Source organism: Callithrix jacchus, chromosome 5, assembly GCF_049354715.1.
Source record: "Callithrix jacchus isolate 240 chromosome 5, calJac240_pri, whole genome shotgun sequence".
Lineage (NCBI taxonomy): Eukaryota > Metazoa > Chordata > Mammalia > Primates > Cebidae > Callithrix > Callithrix jacchus.
In genome coordinates this window covers 13,201,295-13,220,409 of record NC_133506.1, presented here as the reverse complement: position 1 = coordinate 13,220,409, position 19,115 = coordinate 13,201,295, and the positions used below count along the sequence as shown (strand labels likewise).

General features: G+C 43.1%; 1 protein-coding gene across 1 annotated transcript; it reads right to left on the bottom strand.

Annotated features, from left to right (window-relative positions):
- Positions 1-4,088: 4,088 nt before the first annotated feature.
- Positions 4,089-17,780, bottom strand: CHGB (chromogranin B). The gene is made up of 5 exons (XM_008995722.5): positions 17,608-17,780; positions 13,055-13,101; positions 12,483-12,576; positions 5,671-7,427; positions 4,089-4,480 (listed from the first exon to the last, which is right to left on the bottom strand). Exons 1-5 carry the CDS (start codon positions 17,654-17,656, stop codon positions 4,403-4,405), a joined length of 2,025 nt encoding a protein of 674 aa, XP_008993970.3. The 5' UTR covers positions 17,657-17,780; the 3' UTR covers positions 4,089-4,402.
- Positions 17,781-19,115: the final 1,335 nt, after the last annotated feature.

Genomic DNA, 19,115 nt, shown 5'->3' with positions numbered 1-19,115 from the left:
AAAAGGATTATAGATTTTTCTTGAACTTAACCTATGTAGCACAGGTCAGATGGTGAGAGAGGTAAGTCCCTGAATAGCTACTTAAACAGCAACTAGTAACCTTTTAACTACCTAATTAACAGTTACTAGGCACCCACAGCTATTTGAGTTTTTATGAGGAAGGGCAAAATCTTTGAGGCACAGGAAATTAATATCATACTCTACCCACTCCTGTTGGGAGGCCGTTTTACAGTTCTATTAATAATGTGGGGTTTTTTTTGTTTGTTTGTCTGTTTCTTGTTTTTCTTTTTTACTTTTAGCTGAGATATTAAGACAAAAGATTTTGACATTTCATTTTTGCTTTGACAGGTAACAAGGTGCTATGGACATTTTGTTTTGAAACAGGTAGATCAATCTGTTGGATATTTGGTCTACATACTGTTATAATTCTAAGCCAGCAAACCTTAAAAAGTGGAGAAATTAATCCAGAGGGAATGATAGCAGGCATTCTCTTGCCTTTTGGGAGTACTTTTCCTCAATCAAATGCTCAGGTGAGTAAGGTGGTCTCAGTTCAGTGCTCTCCTGTCACCTGTGAGTGACACAAAATAGGCATACAATTAAATGAGATAGGCCAGGCTTGGTGGCCCACATCTGTAATCCTAGCACTTTGGGAAGCCAAGGCGGATGGATCACTTAAGGTCAGGAGTTTGAGACCAGCTTGGCCAACATGGTGAAACCCCATTTCTACTAAAAATTAAAAAAATAGCTGGATGTGGTGGCGGGCACCTATAATCCCAGCTACTTGGGAGGCTGAGGGAGGAGAATTGCTTGAACCTGGGAGACAGGTTGCAGTGAGGCACTGCACTCCAGCCTGGGTAGCAGAGTGAGACTCTCTTATAAATGAATGAATGAATTATATAAATTAAAGTTATATGGTGACAAATTCAAGAAAGAGAGGAGATAAAAATAAGAAAGAATATCATTAATTTTAAATCAGGGGGCAGCAAATATGGCCCACTAAAAATTTTTTGTATGGCCTCTAACTTAAAGAGGTTTTTACATTTTTAAGTGTCTGGAGCAGAAAAGTAAAATAATAATTTCGTGTCATGGGAAAATTACATGAAATTCAAACAAGTTTTTTTGGAACACAACTACTCCAATGTGTTTATATATTGTCGATGGCTGCTTTGACACTGTAGCAAAGTTGAATAATTGTGATAGAACCCATATGGCCCTAAAGCCTAAAACGCTCTCTGGGCCTTTGTGAAGTTTGCTGATTGCTGATTTCAGTGGTGTGATGAGAGGGATTGCAGCATAGGTGGAAACAGAAGAACAGCACTTTGGAGCAGCCACAGTGGGGAGCGGGTTTGGTGTGAGCAGCAAGCAACAATAGACAGTCGTGTGACATCCAGAGCTCCTTCTCGGGTCTCTGGACCCATCAGCAGTGTTTGACACCGTCCGTCCCTCTCCTTGCCAGGCTTTTCCTCACTTGGCTTCTAGGAAGCCACTCTCTCCTGGTTTCCCTCATACGTCTCCAGCCTTTCTGTATCTCTCTTGCTGGTTCCTTCTCATCTCTGAAACTTCTAAATGTTGGCATGCCTCAGGGCTCAGTACTTGCACTCCTTCCTTTTCTTGTCTACACTCACTCCCTAGGGTGTTTGAGGGATTTGGGGACTGATCAAAGAGAAAGATATGACCGCAAGATGGCAGCAGCACTCTGGCAGATTTGCATGGGGGCAGGGGGATGTCCCTTACAGCAAGAGTCTGTCCAAAGGCTACACTGTAGGTGTTGCTACTCGGAAGGAGAGAAGAAAGAGCAAGGATACCCCCAAGGGAAAGGAGGGTCAGAAACAAGTCTTACGTGTCTAGGTGGTGGTGCTTAACAAAGCCGCGGAAAGTCTCTGGGTCAGGGAGCTCCAAAGGGCAGGGACGGCTTGAGGTTTGTTTTTTGTTTTTGGCTTTATTTTTCTAAGACAGGGTCTTACTCTGTCACCCAGGCTGGAGAGCAGTGGCATGATCTCAGCTCACTGCAACCTCCTTCTTCCAGGCTCAACTCATCCTCCCACCTCAGCCTCCCAAGTAGCTGGGACTGCAGGCACACGCCACCACACACAGCTTAATTTTTGTATTTTTTAGTAGAGACAGGGTCTTACTATGTTGCCCAGGCTGGTCTTGAACTCCTGAGCTCAAGTGATCTGCCTGCCTCGGCCTTTTAAAGTGCCGGGATTATAAGCATGAGCCACCGCACTTGAGGTCTTATAACCACAAGGCTATGTGTTATCAACAGTCAACAGTTACTGGGTGTAGTTTCACTGGGTGTGTACCAGGAAGGCCCTGAATGGCTAAAAAATTGGCTTATAATTTGCTTAAAATAATTGGATGTATGAAAATTTGAGTTTGGCTTCTGCACTAATCAGTGTCAGCCTGCAATGAAGAAATAAACAATCTCTAAGCCAATATCCAGAGGCCACCTTTGACTCTCTTATATAACTCTACATGATCTCACCCAGCTGTAAGGCTTTAAATTCCATCTCTATGATGATGACTCCCACATTCAGTCTTCAGCACAGGCCTTTTCCTCCAGCACCAGCTCATATACCCAGCTCAACAGCTCTACTGGCTATCTATTCACGCCTCAAACTTAACATGTTCAAATCTGAGCTCCCCATCTCTCCCCTCCCGAACCAGTCCCTCGCGCAATCTCCCCCATCTGTTTTTCCAAGTGCTCAGGCCTAAAGCCGTGGTGTCCCCCTCTTGTTCCCTCAGGCCACACCAAACCCAGGAGCCCTACCTGTCAACTCTGTCTCCAGAATAGAACTAGAATCCTGCCACTTCTCCCCATTCCCAGTGCCACCACACCAGACCCTGCCTTCACAATGACTCAGCAGGGTGATTACAGTGCCCTCCTTTTTGGTTTCTGTGTTTCTGCCTTCACTTCCCCTACAGCCATCTCTCAATCCAGCAGTCAGTGTCATTATAAACATAGAGCAAATCCTATCAGTCATCCACTGAGAACTCACCAATTGCAAAAGCAAAAGTCCTTACCAGGACCCACAGAGAGCACTGCATGACCTAGCCCCTGCTGCCTCTCGAAGCTCACCTCCTCCAACAGTCTCCCACTTGGGCCTCTTGTTCTTCTTCAGATATGCCGAACATTCCCATCCCAGGGCCTTTGTACCTGCTCTTCCCTCTGCCTGAAATGTCCTTCCCCCAGGTGTCCACATGGCTCATGCCCTTTCTTTAGGTCTTTCATCAACAGATACTTTCTCAGTGAGGCCTGTCGTGTATCTGAGTGTCAGGATCCTGGACTGCAGAATTGTAATTACTACAGTTAATTATTTCAGCACCTGAAATCTGATTATAGTGTGTGTGTATGTGTGTGTGTGTGTGTTTTGAGATAGAGTTTCACTCTTGTGCCCAGGCTAGAGTGCAGTGGAGCCATTTTGGCTCACTGCAACCTCCGCCTCACTGCAGCCTCAACTTTCAGGGCCCAAGTGATCTCCTGCCTCAGCCTCCTGAGTAGCTGGGACTACAGGTGCACACCACTATGCCTGGCTAATTTTTATAGAGATGGGGTTTCGCCACATTGTCCAGGCTGGTCTCGAACTCCTGAGCTCAAGCAAACCTTGACCTCCCAAAGTGCTAGGGTTACAAGTGTGAGCCACCATGCCTAGCCTCTATCTTAAGGAGTAGAAATCTGACAAGATCTTAGGGACCAGGGATCTGTCTGGACAGGCCAGATGTTTTCACTCCCACCCCAGAATTCTTCCCATTATCCAAGCTTTCTTCTCAGCCCTGAAAAATGATTTCTGGCTGGCTGCTTCTAGAGCTCTTTAGATAATATAATTTTCAAGGTAATATCTTATGATTGTTTTTGAAACAGGTTTTTCAAGCCTAGGTAATCTCTTTCAGCATGGGGAGCAGATGTCTTTTTCCAATCTATTTCTCTTTATATCCTGCACATTACTGCAAAAGGTTTGCTTTTTTATTTTATTATGCATCCAAAAACAACAAATCCTAGAGCCATCTTTTGCAATTTACTTTAAAGAATAGATTTGAAAAGTCACACTCCTCCCTCTTTGCCCAAAGGAAGCCAAGAACAGTGAAGCTTTTGGTCTCAGGTGAATCTTTTATTATTTCCAACTGAGACAAACATTTTCCCAAAGAGAGTAGCACAGTCATTGTCACAAGCATGTTAATATGTCTATTTTGCAAAAAAGAATATGCTACAAAGTCATGCTATTCACATTTTCAATAGCATTCTGGCAAAAATTAAAGACATTTCCAGTTATGTCAAACATGGAATGAATAGTAAGTTCTACTTTCTGCCCTTGGATAGATAAATGGTGTCTTTCAGTGAAGTGGTAAAAAAACAGATCATGCAAGGGCTGCTTCTTAACACCGCCCACTGCTCCAGTGACAGTCAGCCCCTTTGGCTGAATTTCTCAGCTATCTTCTGTAGTTCCAAATCCATTGCAGCTAAGTTTTCAAGTTCTTTTTCCTGGAAAATACAGAAAAGTGGAGGCATGAGGTCCCAAACCGATTTGTTTTGCTGTAGTTTGATGGAGTATGAACGGAAAGGGGAATTTTAGGCATGTTAAAAGCTGCATTAATCAACCTACATCAGTAACTCTCAAAGTGTGGTCCCCTGACTAGTGGCATCAGCCAGGAACTTGTCAGAAATACAGATTTTGGGGTCTCACCTGGGACCTACTAAATGAGAAACTCTGGGGGCTAGGAATCCCTCAATCATCCTGGTGTACATTCAACTTTGAGAAACACCAACCTAAATAAAAAATATCAGGAAAAAAACATTGTTTGCATAGGTACAGCTCCAATAACGTTACCTCTGACTGCAGGGGGGCTTGAAATAATAAAGATAGCAAAGTAAATAGTCTAGCAAGTAAATTTCTCTATCACCTATTCTCCCTACCTCAGGGGGAGAGTGATGAACAGTCAGATGACCGGGGGAAGATACCAGAACAGTAGTTGTCAACCTTGGCTGAATGCTGCAACCATCTGGAAGCTTTAAAATATCGTGATGACCAGGAAGCACCCTAGGCACCAAGTAGACAGAATCTCTGATGCTGGGTTCCAAATAAAGTAATTTCTCAAGCTCTCCAGGTGACCCCAGTGTGCAGACAAGGTTGAAAAGCAGTGCAACTGAGGGAGTGGGCAAGGATGTGGACGATGGCTAGAGGTAGGTGAAAACTGACCCCCAAGGCGGCCTCCACTCTGTTACTAGGGCACTATTTTCTTTTCTTTCTTTTTTTTTTTTTTGAGACGGAGTTTCGCTCTGTCACCCAGGCTGGAGCACAATGGTGTGATCTCGGCTCACAGCAACCTTCCCCTCCTGGGTTCAAGTGATGCTCTTGCCTCAGCCTCCTGAATAGCTGAGATTACAGGCACCTGCTATCATGCCCAGCTAATTTTTGTATATTGAGTAGACACAGGGTTTCACCATGTTGATCAGGCTGGTCTTGAATGCCTAACCTCAGGTGATCCACCTGCCTCAGCCTTCTGAAGTGCTGGGATTATAGGTGTGAGCCACCGCGCCCGGCCCCACTAGTGCACCATTTTCATAGTGATTAATTCCCGTCAACTTCTCCCCATTAATATGGGATAGTCTTGAACATAATGTACTAGCATTGACCAAAGTAAGTAATTTTAAACAGAAGCCTCACACTGTACCTCATCCTCTGTCAGAACTCTCTGGTCGGGCCTGTCCTTTTCATTTTCTGCCTCTTGGAAGGTGCTCATCGGCTCCTCAGAATCATAGAAGTCTGGAAACTCGGCTGACTTCTTCCTGTAGTGAAGGAGCTGGTCCAGTTGGGCCACCCTGTCATACTGCCTTTTTAGGTCCAGCTTGGGGACCCTGGCGAGGTTTCTCTGACCCCAGTTCACATCCTCCGAGAAGGGCTTTTTCTCCCACCAGTCATAGTTGTATTCTGGGAAGAAATTCTTCTCATTCAAGGTCAGGTCATTTTCCTCTTCACCCTCAAGAAAATTATCATCCATGTTGTCTCTTCTTTCAAAATGGCTGCTCTGCCACTGGAGAGGGTCGTAGTATGGGTTGAACAGTTCCCCTAATCTCTTCTTCTTTTCAGCCGTGTGATGGGAGCCATATTGTTTCTCTTGAAACCTAGCTTCCTCCCTGTTTTCTCTAGTGTCCTGCAGGTCTCTCTGCTGCTGCCACTTCCCTTGTGTTCCTTCCTCACCATAGTTGAGGTAATTTCTGTCCAGCTCTTTCCATGCACCTTGTGGACGCCTCCTTGCCTTGTCCATCTGGCTTTCTTGGACATGGTGGTGTCCTTCACCCAAGAACCTTTTCTCTTCTCTGGCGTCAGACATGAAATAGGCATGTGGCTCCCCTCCCCTACCTCTGTGATGGCGTCCCTTTCCCTGTTCTTGGCCCCGCTCTTCCGCACTTTCTTCACCATATCCATGTGCCATCTTATCGAGCTCTAAGCTGGGGTAGTTTCTCTTGTCCTCCTCATCCCAGCTCTCCTCACTCTGAGGCCTTGGAGCCCCGTATTCTTCACTTCCTCTGCCCCTATAGCGTTCCCCCTCCAGGTCCTCGGAGTTCCGGACGTCGGGATAACTCTTTACTTCTCCATATTCGGGTTCTTCCTCTGAAGCCCTGTAGTGGGTTGAATGGTGGTCCCTCCTCTCCCCTAAACTGGCCATGCCGACGTTTGACTCCTCAGATTCCTCCAGGGGGTGTCCCCTTTCCTCAGGGGGAAGACTTCCTCCTTGAGAGGACCTGTCAGGCCTGCTCCTCCCATGATGGTGTCTGGGCCTCGTGCGTCGTTTGGCCACCTCAGAGGTGGCATCTTCTTCACCTTCCTCAGATTCTTCCTGGCTTTGGGGTTGGCCTTTTGACTCCTGCGGCTGTTTTTCCTGGCTCCCTGCCTCCTCTCCACTCTCCTGGCTGCTCCTCTCCCGGCTATGCGTCTTCTCCTCAGAGTGCCCAGCAGCATGTGTATCAGATCTGGCCACTAACTCCTCTTTTTTTGTAGCTGAAGCCTGGTTTCTTTCATTAAGAAAAGCATTTTGTGTCTCTCCTGGCTTTTCAAGGTGTTTCTCTTCACTGCCATCTTCCCCTCGCTCCCCTTTTTGGTAGTTCTCTCCCTCTTCCTCCTCCTCATCCTCTCTCTCGTTCTTCTCAGAATGGCTCGTCTTTGCTTCTTCGGAGACTTGGCTGTTGGAGGGATAGAGGCTCCGCTGGGGCTCATCCACTCGTTCTCGGCTGTGCCCGCCTCCCTCTGCCCATGGCTCTGTGTCTGCCTGTGTCAGGCCTTGAGTGTCCTTCTCCGCTGGGGCTCCTGCCTCTTCCCTACTGGACGGCCCGTGGGCTTCTGAGGCATCAGCTGGGTCTCTTAACAATCTTACTTCAAACTTCGTGTTTTCATTTTCAGTTGTCTCCTTGTCTTTGACCTCTTTTCTATCTATAATGAAAAAGAAGAGTAGTTATAACTTCAGAATTGCTTGTGATTCAACAAGAACTAGCCTCAGTAATCACTACAAATCCTGAGGACACTGAAAATTGCTTGAATAATTATTTAATTTAATGAAGAATATACTCAGATTCCTCTTGAAAGTAAATGCTATGAAAGCTCCTTGACTGTTTAAATAGTAATAAATTGTCTATATTTTTATGTCTTCAGAATATTCAACCAGCTTCTCTCATTGGTACTACCAATGATCAAACTGAAACCCAGATAAAGATCTATGAAATATTAGAATTTAGAAGCAGAAAACATCTTAGAATTCATGTAATCCAGTCCAACCTCTTCTTTTTGAAGACATTGAGACTCAGCATGGTATAATCCGAGACCATTCTTTCCATATTTTCTCCAAGTAGGAGCTAAAAAGTTAGCATTATATGAATGGCTTTACCAATAATCCAACTAGATAATTAGCCAAAATAAGAAATAGCAAGATTCAAAGGAGAATTTAAACATTTGAAATGATCAGTTTGTATCAGACTTTTATTATCCAATCACCTGTGGACTCAACCTCGCAATATGTGATACATAACTCAGTAGCTGGTGATAAGAAGGGTGTACATTTCTTCCCTGAGAAAACTGCACATCAATAGAAAGGGCCATTCCTTCTTTCACTCAGGTTCCATCTACCCAACATGTTCTCAGGTGTTGAGGACAAACTTCAGTATACTGAGTTATCTTTGTGTTTCCTGAGTCAGAGTAGATGGGATAACTGATATTTTAATTGAATGCTGTTCTTGCCCATGTTTTCCAAATATCAATAGCTCCCTTACTAAATCCTTCTGACCTCACGGGCACCCCATGAAAGGAGATATGCAGTTGGCACTGTCTCAGTTGTTAGCTAGGAGGGCTTGGATTTCAACCTGTGTCACAGAGTTCAGATAAAATCCCTGAAGCCAAGACCACTAACAGCTCTGGGTCTACACTGCAGGCGCCATAAGCCCAAGTGCTGTTGGGCACTTGAAATATGGCTGGCCCAATCTGAGACATGCTATATATGTAAGCTACACATCAGACTTCCGAGAATAAAGAATAATGTGAAATAATCTCAACAATTTTTACATCATTATATGCTGAAATAATATTTTGGATGTATTGGATAATAGATATTTCAAATAGATTAGATAGATAAAATTATGTATTAGAAAAAATATTGGATTAAAATAAAATACATTATTGAAATTAATTTCCATGCAATCTCTTTTTACTTTTTTAAATGTGGCTACTATAAAATTTGAAATTATATTTGTGGCTCACAAAATATTTCTGGTGGGTGGCACTGATGAGTCATTTTGAACTGATATTTGCAAAATGGAAAAAAAATTGGTTTGTTTTGTAAAAATGTCCAAGAAATAGTAGACTGTCCATACCTCTCTGTTTCAAGCCCAGCCTGACATGATAATAATAATCTCATGTTTATGAGGCAAAAGAAATGTCCCTGACCTTTTCCACGCATCTGAGGGAAGACCCATCTGTCACCAGTCTCTTTGCCTCTTAAAAGCCAATGGTGGTACATACAGCATTGAGGCACGGCTAGCCAGAGGGCACAGGGAAGCATGGTGGCTCTGGGCAGTGCAATGACTAAACGTTTGTGTGCTTCTAAAATGTCGAAGCCCTAATCCTCAATGTGATAGCATGTTGAAGTGGGGCCTCTGAAGGTAATCAGGTCATCAGGGTAGAACCCTTATAATGGGATTAGTGCCCTAAGAAGGGAGGTATGAGAAAGAGATGATTTCTTTCTCCACCAGATGAGGATACCATGAGAGAAGACAGCTATCTACAAGCCAAGAAGTGGGCCCTCATCAGACACTCTGATCTTGAACTTCCAACCTCTACAACTATGAAAAATAAATGTTGGTTGTTTAAGCCATCCAATCTATGGTATTTGATATAGCAGCCTGAGCTGACTGACTAAGACAGACAAGACAATAATGTTATTCTGAGAGTCAGTTGAACTAGAGCTGATCAGACAAGGTATCAGCCTCCAGGGGCAGAGTCACTGTGGCCCCTTCCCTATTGCCTACTGGTTTGTGAGTCTTAAGTGTCAGGAACAGAAGTATTTTAATTTTTTTCCCAATTAAATTTGTACTGCCTGAGCAGCATGGCCTGAGGCTGAGCACTTCCTACTAAATTTAGCCTTAAGCCCACGCAGGTGAGCCTGGAGAGGTCTGTGATTGGCAGCACACACTCATCATCAATCTGTAAAACCAAGATGTGAAGTTCACTCTTACTTTCAAGCAAAAAGAGGGAAATGCATCTGTCATGTTGTAAGGATGACCAGATCAACCCTAGTCAAAGACATTCTTGTACCTGTTAAGAAATTAGACTATGTCTTCCCTGAGGTCTCTTAAATCCGTAAAACAATGATTCTGTCCTACTTCCCAAATATTCATTTGCTCAGTGAGTATATGCTGACTCAGAAACAAGCAGGTAAGAGTGGTAGTGGAGATAGGCCTGGGGTGGACAGAGGCTGTAGAAACGCATTCATCCAACCAGTAGGCCAAAAGCTCCACCAGTTTTCTGATCAGTTAGGATATACCAACAAGAGCGAGAAAACTAGAATAGGATAAAAGTTGCAAACTGGTGCCAAAGAGGTGAATTCTATTTTACCTAAATAGCGGTTTTAGTATGTTGGAATTCAGAGGCAATATGAAAATACCAGATGTCTTTTAAAAATCAAAATGTTAACTTCTTTTGAAAAATCCTAAGATGTGCTGGGCGTAGTGGCTCACGCCTGTAATCCCAGCACTTTGGGAGACCAAAGTGGCAGATCACCTGAGGTCAGGAGTTCGAGACCAGCCTGGCCAACATGGCCAAACCCTAACTCTATTAAAAATGCAAAAATTAGCCGGGCATAGTGGTGTGCACCTGTAATCCCAGCTACACAGGAGGCTGAGAAAAGAGAATCGCTGGAACCCCGGGGGGCAGAGGCTGCAGTGAGCCAAGACTGCATCACTGTACTCCAGTCTGAGTGAGACAGAGCAAGACTCTGTCTCAAAAGAAACAAGAATCTCAAGATCTGACAGCAGAGTCTGTATTTCTCCATAATGGGATTAGAGCTGAGAAATAATCTGCTTCCCCTCAGAAAAGGCATGTGCCCTCCAGTCTGTGAGTCACTTCCTGTCCTGCCTTACTCCTTTGTGTTATTTATCTGCCTAGCCCTGGCTGGTGTTTAAGACTCAGCCACAGAGGAGCTCTTAAACCTTCCCCATCTCAGCATTCTGTCACTCTCTGGGTATAACATCTCCAGCGTCATTTGATTTTTTTTCCCAGTTTCCCTACGTCTTGCTCAACAGACATCGAAAGACCCCAGGGCATAATGAGGGCTGGAGCCGAGGCTAGAGTTATTATGCCATAATCTAAGGGCTAAGATCTTGGCAGGCAGGCATAGGCAACTTTTCCTAAGCAATTATGGTTCTTTGGTGACCTGACAGGACAGACCCCTCACATTTGCATTGGTCTAGCAAACAAAGGAAGGGAAAGGCCTCAGGTTTCTCTTTTGGCCAATCACTATTTGCTTTTTACTATTTCATGCATGAGGACTCATGTGTAGCAATAGCCAAGAGTGTCTTGTCTGGCGGTGAGAGTTGTTTTTTTGGTGGGTTTTTTGTTTGTTTGTTTTTTGAGATGGAATCTCACTCTGCCACCCAGGCTGTGCCCATGCTGGAGTGTAATGGCACAAACAATGCGCCCTCTGCCTCCCAGGTTCTAGTGATTCTCCTGCCTCAGCCTCCCGAGTAGCTGCGATTACAGGCACCTGCCTCCATGCCCAGCTAGTTTTCGTATTTTTAGTAGAGATGGGGTTTCACTATGTTGGCCAGGCTGGTGGCAATGAGAGATTTTTTTTTTTTTTTTTTTTTTTTTTTTTACGGAGTCTCACTCTGTCACCCAGTCTAGAGTGCAATCTCTGCCTCCCAGGTTCAAGCTATTCTCCTGTCTCAGCCTCCCAAGTAGTGGAATTACAGGCACCTGCCACCACGCCTGGCCAATTTTTTTGTATTTTTAGTGGAGATGGGGTTTCACCATGTTGGCCAGGCTGGTCTTGAACTCCTGACCTCAGGTGATCTGCCTGCCTTGGCCTCCCAAAGTGCTGGGATTACAAGTGTAAGCCACCATACCCAGCTGAGAAATTTTTAAAGGTGAAAATATAGGATAAAATCTACTGTTCCCAGCCTGACTAAAAGTTTAAAAGAAAAGGACAGCGTTGAAGAGGGCAGTGTTTCCTGGATTTGTTTGAATCAGTTTGGCATCATGTATAACAGAGACTGCATAGTCTTGTAAAATTCACCTCATACTGTCAGTTTCCAATGGATACTGCTTATATCACTGTTCAAATTTTATTTTCAGCAGAAATGGTTTCATATTGAGAACACTTTCAGAGACTCAGAAAGTCATTAGTTGCCTCACCTGGAACTCCTGGTACCATTTGGTGGTACCTTCTCTTCTAGTAAGCTGTGCACTAAACTATCTTAGCTAATTTATTGTGTAAATAGGCCAGAAATTTTAAGTCACCTAAGCTTCCTGCTTCTCAGTGTCAGAAGAGTAAAAGGCAAAGAGAAGAATGATTTTTAAATCTCCCTCTATCATCTTCCAGCACTTCCAGAAACCCCTTCCTCATCTAATCACAAACCAGCATTTCCCACACCTCTGTCCACCCAGCTGAAGTCCTGTCCTAAAAATGCAAAATATGGAACTAAGGAATTTAAGAGGGATAGACATCTGAAAGACTATCATTGAGTCCAACTCCTTCATTTTACTTTGAGGAAATAAACCTAGAGAGGCAAAGGGCCTTTCCCATAGTCACACAGCTGCAAAATGGCAAAGCAGGAACTAGGAGTCATTTCACTGTCTCCCAGATACTGGCCTAGTCAATCCACACTCTTCCTGCTGTATTATGCCCCCAGGTCATTTGTAGATAAAGTGGAAGGTGATGTGGGGAGTAGGAACAAGGATCACTGCAGCGACAAAGATCTGCTCACAGTGCGGGACACTTACTCTTCTTCAGGACTTGGCGGCACTCAGGGGTGATGGGTGGAGCACTGGACTTCGACAAGGCATTTGAGAGGACCTCAATGATGCAGCGAGTCACCTGGAGAAACACCCAAAAGCAGGTTGGAGAAGCTGGTGTCACTGGATGACAGACTACTCAAACCAGAGCTGCTGTCAAGGAAGGCTTGACTACCTGAACTGTGCCAATGCAGTATTTCTTAGGGCGGAGATACAGATTTACAGAAACAGAATGAAATCTTCCAAACCTCTACACAGAACAATGCAAGAAAGCACTGAGTTGGGATTATCAGGAGAAGGGAAATAAACGTTTATTTCCAAAGCAATGGCACAGCTATCCTCGGGGGTGCTAAACCATCTTGACAGGAGACAGGGGCTCAGTGCAGGAGGGGCATCCCTTGCCCACATTCTGTCAGGGATGAAAACCTGGCTTTGTAAGATTATGTTTTTTGTGTGTGTGCATGTGCACATGTGCATGTGTTTGGTTTGGTATAATAGAGACTGGGAGAATCTAGAGTCTAGATACAAGCCTAGATTCTAAGATCGACATTGCAACTTACCATTTCCTCATTGTGGTTCCTGTTATCCACTGGCATGGAATTGACAGCTTTGAAGGAGAAAAAAGAATGGAAAATGAGTTGGCTTTTGGAAGCTGTGTGACCTCAGACTCACAAAATCACCCCACGTGAGTTGTTGCTTTCCCCCCTGGCAATGTCTTAAATATATATGGAAACAAATGCTATTTTAGATCCAGTATAAATCTGCCACGTTTTTAACATGATTGTAAACAGTGTGGAGGAAAAGAAACACAATGTTGATAGGAAGGCATAAATGAGCTTGTTCAGGCAAAGGCCTTGTGGGTAAACAATAAGGTGATTAATTATTATAATCAAATCTTGACCACAGACACGGAAGGGGCTTCTGGGATACCGGAAATGTTCTGTTTTTTAATCTCTGTGCTGGTTACATAGGTATGCTTATTAAGCTGTATATTCATGACCTCTTCAATTTTCTATATATTTTACTTCAATTAAAAGTATAAACCAAACTAAGTCTAATATAATGAGTGCCCTCCTTGACCCTTCTCTGCCTACCCCAAATGGGTAAAGATCTGTGTGGCTCTCTCTCCCTATCTCTGTTTCCAAAAAAATATCCTCCCAAAACTTACTTCCATGACAAAGACACGGTTATGACTGTCTTCCATAATTAATTACCTCATTTTTTATCTGCAAGGTCTTTGCCTGAACAAGCTTGTTCATGCATCCATATCAACATTATGTTTCTCTTCCTCAACGACTGTTTACAGTCATGTAAAAAACATGGCAGATACCTAACCCTCGTAGTACAGCATCAAGTCCGTTAAATTATATGCAAATTGATGGTTAACCACTGGTTTATAAGACTTTTTTAAAAGACTTTTTTCTTTTTTAAAAGAAAAATTTTAATTATTTCAATAAAATTTCATGAGATTCTGCCTATCTTAAAGCACTGTTTGAAGCTGCTTTGTCTTCTTAGAAAATACTTCAGGTAATTTTAATTTTTCAGTGCCATTTTTTTTCTCTCGAAGCTGCTTTGATTGTTTTTTCACTTTGACTTTGTTCTGTGTAAGCCCTTTCCATTGGAACAGCCCAAAGCATTTACATATAAGTCCATCTCTACAGTTCTCTTGGCATTCCCTGCAGCAGGCAACTGCTGTTATGGCAGGAGAAGCTCAGTGCAGAAAATTATTCTAAGTCCCTGAGAAGAAAGTAGAGCTAGCTGGGGCAAGCTCTCAGACATCAGACAGGAAAGCTATTCAAATGCAGCAACCCGACCTTTCCTTCCACAATGCTTTGCTCTAAGCCTCTTTAAACATTCTCCACCTGCTATCAATTACGTATCATGGGGCTCAACCTGGAAATAAAACACCTATTTCATTTACTCACTTTACTAAACTTTTCTTCTCAAAGCATAATCTGGGATCTACTTCAATTGTTTCAAGAAGCCCAAAGTTATGCAGCCTATTGAAATCGTTAAAAAATATTTGAGAAGTAGCTAACAAGCTGTGAAGACCCCAAGTTCTTCCTGAAATGCTTATCAGGCAAGATCCCACTTTTCGAACCCAAGGTCCAATATACTGGACTGTTCTTTCATCCTCCAAATGGCTGTTTGAGAACACACCCACTTCAGCATTTTCTTTTTCCGCCAGAAATCTATGAAATCCTCTGGAAAGCAATGACTATGAGACAATAACTCCCCTAACAAACCAAATGACTTTTTAAAAATCCAGCTTTACTAAGCCTTTGATATCTTGCTAATACTCTTCTTTAATTTTACAAATGTGAAATAGATGCTTTTATTAACTACTGGTATTGCCAAAGCATTAATAGTTACCAGATTTGCGGACAGAGAAAGATTTTTCTTTTATTACTCTAGATAACTCATAGCTCATGTTTGTATTTATAGAACCATTGTTTCTCTGACTGAGGCTCTTCAGATCTCTTTTTGATGGAAAAAAAAAAACGAGGGTCTGCTTTTGAACATATATTAGACATCTTGGTAAGACATCTAGGGCTTCTGTATTTTTCCAGTAAAATCTAAGACAAAAAAAGTAATAGCCAAAGGCATGTTGTCATCCTTAAAGCACTTCAACTTACTTTTGCATATGGCAAGATTCAGGTGGCACAACAGAAAACCTAATGCTCTCTGTAGGGATTTAAGAAAAAAAAAAAAAGAAAACCTAATGCTTGTGCTAAAAGTAAAGCAATCAAATGGTAAAAAAAATTATCAAATAATGTGGTAAATCTGAGAGTAACTCAGTCTAATAATCTAAGACTATTAAGGTTTGATTCCCAGATTGAAAATACAGCTGTAAAATAAGTTAAACAAGCTCTTCTGAATATAGAAACCATTTTCCTAGCCAGGCGTGGTGGCTCATGCCTGTAATCTCAGCACTTTGGGAGGCTGAGGTGGGCAGATCACAAGGTCAGGAAATAGAGATCATCCTAGCCAACATGGTGGAACCTCGTCTCTACTAAAAATACAAAAAAAAAAAAATTAGCCGGGTGTGGTGGCACACACCTTTAATCTCAGCTGCTTGAGAGACTGAGGCAGGAGAACTGCTTGAGCCCTCGAAATAGAGGTTGCAGTGAGCTGAGATCACACCACAGCACTCCAGCCTGGCCAATAGAGCAGGACTCTGTCTCAAAAAAAAAAAAAAAAAAAAAAAAGAACAGAAAACAAAACTATGGATATCATTTGACTATTTCCCTTATATTAATTTTTAGAGTGCACAATAGCTTCCATAGAAGGTTGTGGATCTCCTTTCAGAAGCTCTTAAGGATAAGCGAATGAGCTTGAGGTTTCCCCCAGCCCTGTGATTTTGCAAATAACCAGCTCTACTTGAAGGCTAACAAATCTCATTGCCTGAGGCTGTGGAGAGGTAGGAATGGAGAGGTGCTTGCTAATGGGTTTGTGGTATCTTTCTGGGGTGATGGAAATGTTCTGAAATTTGACAGTGGTAATAGTTGCACGATCTGTGAACATACGAAAAACCACTGAATTACATATTTTTAAAGGGTGGATTATATGATATATAAATTATAGCTCAATTTTTAAAAGATTATCATGTCTTCATTTTAGCTGCTATTAAAATACAAATTTGTATTTAAAATATTCTGTTACACAAGAGATCTGTAAGTATTATACCACAATGGTTAAATAAATCCCACAAATGTCACTGTTTTTGTGATTTACAGCCTCCTAAGCAAAGCAATTCCTTTCTGAAAGTATTTTGACCAGAAATAATTCTAAATATTCATTTGGGTTTCTTTAATGAAATTGAGAACATTTATTTGTAATTTGTAAGAATGACAAGAATTTTAACAAATTCTGAATGTACGTAGCTTACAATAAAATTAATTATGACTGGCTTTCATTTTGTCTCTACCTTTTGGATCTAGTAATTGCTGCCAATAAAATCTCCATCTTCGTGGATGGCAATATCTCAATTCTAGGTAGGAGTCTCAATTTCAGATATGAACAATTTTCTAAAGATCATTAAAAGCTGAAGAAAACCTGTGGTTTAAATTGGTGCTGGCATACTTACTTTGCAATAGTCTCAATATCTCAATACCCATAGGTGACTCTATTTCCAACACACATGCACACACACACACACACACACACACACACTTCAGATCTTCAGAGATCATTTGTTTGAGATTCAGAGTAGTTTGACAGATTAATCCTACAATCTTTCACACAAAAAGAGAAACAGTCAAATATCTACTACTGAAAATTCCATCCTCCTGAATCGACTAAAACTTTTTTTTTTACTACTCCGAAGGTACTTTTGTGGTTATTTTGTACTCTAATAATTTTCCTGGAGTACAGAAGTCAAAATATTGCGGTTTCCATTCATAACTTAAAAATGAGGGGCACATGTTCTTAGGACTGCTGAGGCTTTCACAGGTAAAAAAAAAAAATTCCTTTGGGTGTGAGATTATGTCTCGAGAGATGGAAATACAAAATAGAGAAACATATTATATTAAACCTGTACATACATGAGCACACATACACACACGTTATATATGGACATGTTAAGAAAAGGGACATATCTCATATACATATGGGACTCACTTTTATCACATCATATTTATACGACAATAACAATAATAAGGGAAATTATGCAGGTGCTAAATAACATCATACTTGTATTCCTGCCTCTCCGTAGCCGCCTGGCCTTAAAAAGCCAAAACAGTTACAGAATCAGACTACGACAGAGTCTCGACAGGACGGGCAGAGAGAGCATGACATCTTAGAAGCTAATACAAAATGTGGGGTTTCCTTGGAGGTGCGGCACGTTTTCTTCCTTCTATCTAGAGGAAAACTCAGATATAAAAAGACTGAGGCTCCCCTGGTTGGGCTGGGAAACCCTCTAGCTTTTTCCAAGTCAAAGGGGCGGGAGGAGTTGAAGGAAAACACCCAGGAAGGAGAAGAAATGAAGCAAGAGATAAGCCTTCCCCTCAACCCTCCGTCTCTCCCGGGATCCGCCAGCCTGGCTGCGGGAGCGGCGGGGAACAGCGATGCTGGCGCTGTCCGCGGTGCTGACCGGCCCGCCGCGCCCACTCACCCGCCAGCCCCACGGCTCCCAGGAGGCTGAGAAGCAGCGCTGGCTGCATGGCCCCGCTCGCCGGCCCCTGCGCGGAGAGGAAGATGGCGGCTGGACCGGAGAAGCGAGGCGCAGGAGGAAGGCGCGACGGAACGGCCCCGGGAAACCAGCGTGCGTCCTGGTCCCCGCGGTGTGGCGCGGCTGGCGCAGGCCCCGCTCTTTTAAAGGGCAGGCGGGGGCCGCAGGGCCGGGAGGGGCGGGCAGCCAGGATCGGGCGCCCCCTAGCTCAGCCCTGACGTCACGAAGCAGCCCCCACAGGGCGGAGACGCAAATGGGCGGAAATTTACGCCAGTCCAGTAGCCTGGGGTACGGGGTCTGGAGCGGGGGTGGGGGCGAATGGCGCGCCAGAGAATGGACGGGCGGGAGGAGTAGTGAAGATCTGAGACGGTGGGGGAGGCGGGAGGTCCCGCTTAGATCGTCTCAGCCTGCTCCCCAACTCCCCTGCACTCCCCCCTACACCTTCAAATCTAAAACCGTGTGTTTGAGACTATGTGTGTGGTTGTGCTGAGATGTGTGCATGACGAGGTCTGTTTGTGTCTCCTCGACCTAGCGGAGGAAAAGACTCCTGCTAACCAGTGAGAACTAAACGGCTGGTCAGGGAAATGGAAAATACAGTGATGGCTTTAAAAGTAAAAAGTGCAGTCAGAGAATATGGGATCTGCTGTTCCTTCAAACTTCTTTTCGTCTTTATGTCTATCTACCTATCCATGGTTCTATCTCCTATTCATGACTGTCTCCCTCCTCCCTCTGAATACATAACACATACACATGGTAAAAAAAAAAAAAAAAAAAAAAGAAGAAGAAGAAGAAGAAAGAAAAAAGAAAAGGAAATCAGACGGCACAAAAGGATTTATTATAAAAGTCTCCCTTCTTCCTTTATTTCTAGTTCTCAAGTTCCTCAATTCCTCTTTGCAGTCAACACAATTTTACTACTCTCTGTAATTTAGGTTTGACTTATTTTGGAACATATACAGCTGCATCTTCTTTTGAATGATGTATTACTTTGAATGGATACAATAGAATTTATTTAACCAGTTCCTTTTCTAATGGGCATTTATTCAGGTTGTTCCCCTTTGGTTTTTAATTACTCCTTTACAACATAGCCTTAGTCTCAGGGGTGGGGCTCGTAATAACCTGCTGGTAAGAAGTTGTCTACACTACAAACCCTGTGCATCCTCTCTCGCTTTAAAATTGAGGCAGTAAAGTATTTTTGTTATTATGTGTGGGAACAAGGTGAAAGCATCTGGCAGAATATTTTTGATGTGGGTTCCCTCGGCCTAATGAAGAATCGGGAAAAAGCATTAGGCAGGTGATCTGCACAGAATAAGAGTAACACAAGCTTTTCGGAACAGAGTGAGACTTCACTGGAATTTCTTCATTCAGGGAATGAAGATGTCTGCATGCACAGCTCAAGCGAGGTTTCAGTTTAATTTTCTTGAAAATTAATTAGGTTCAAATTATTTTTGTAT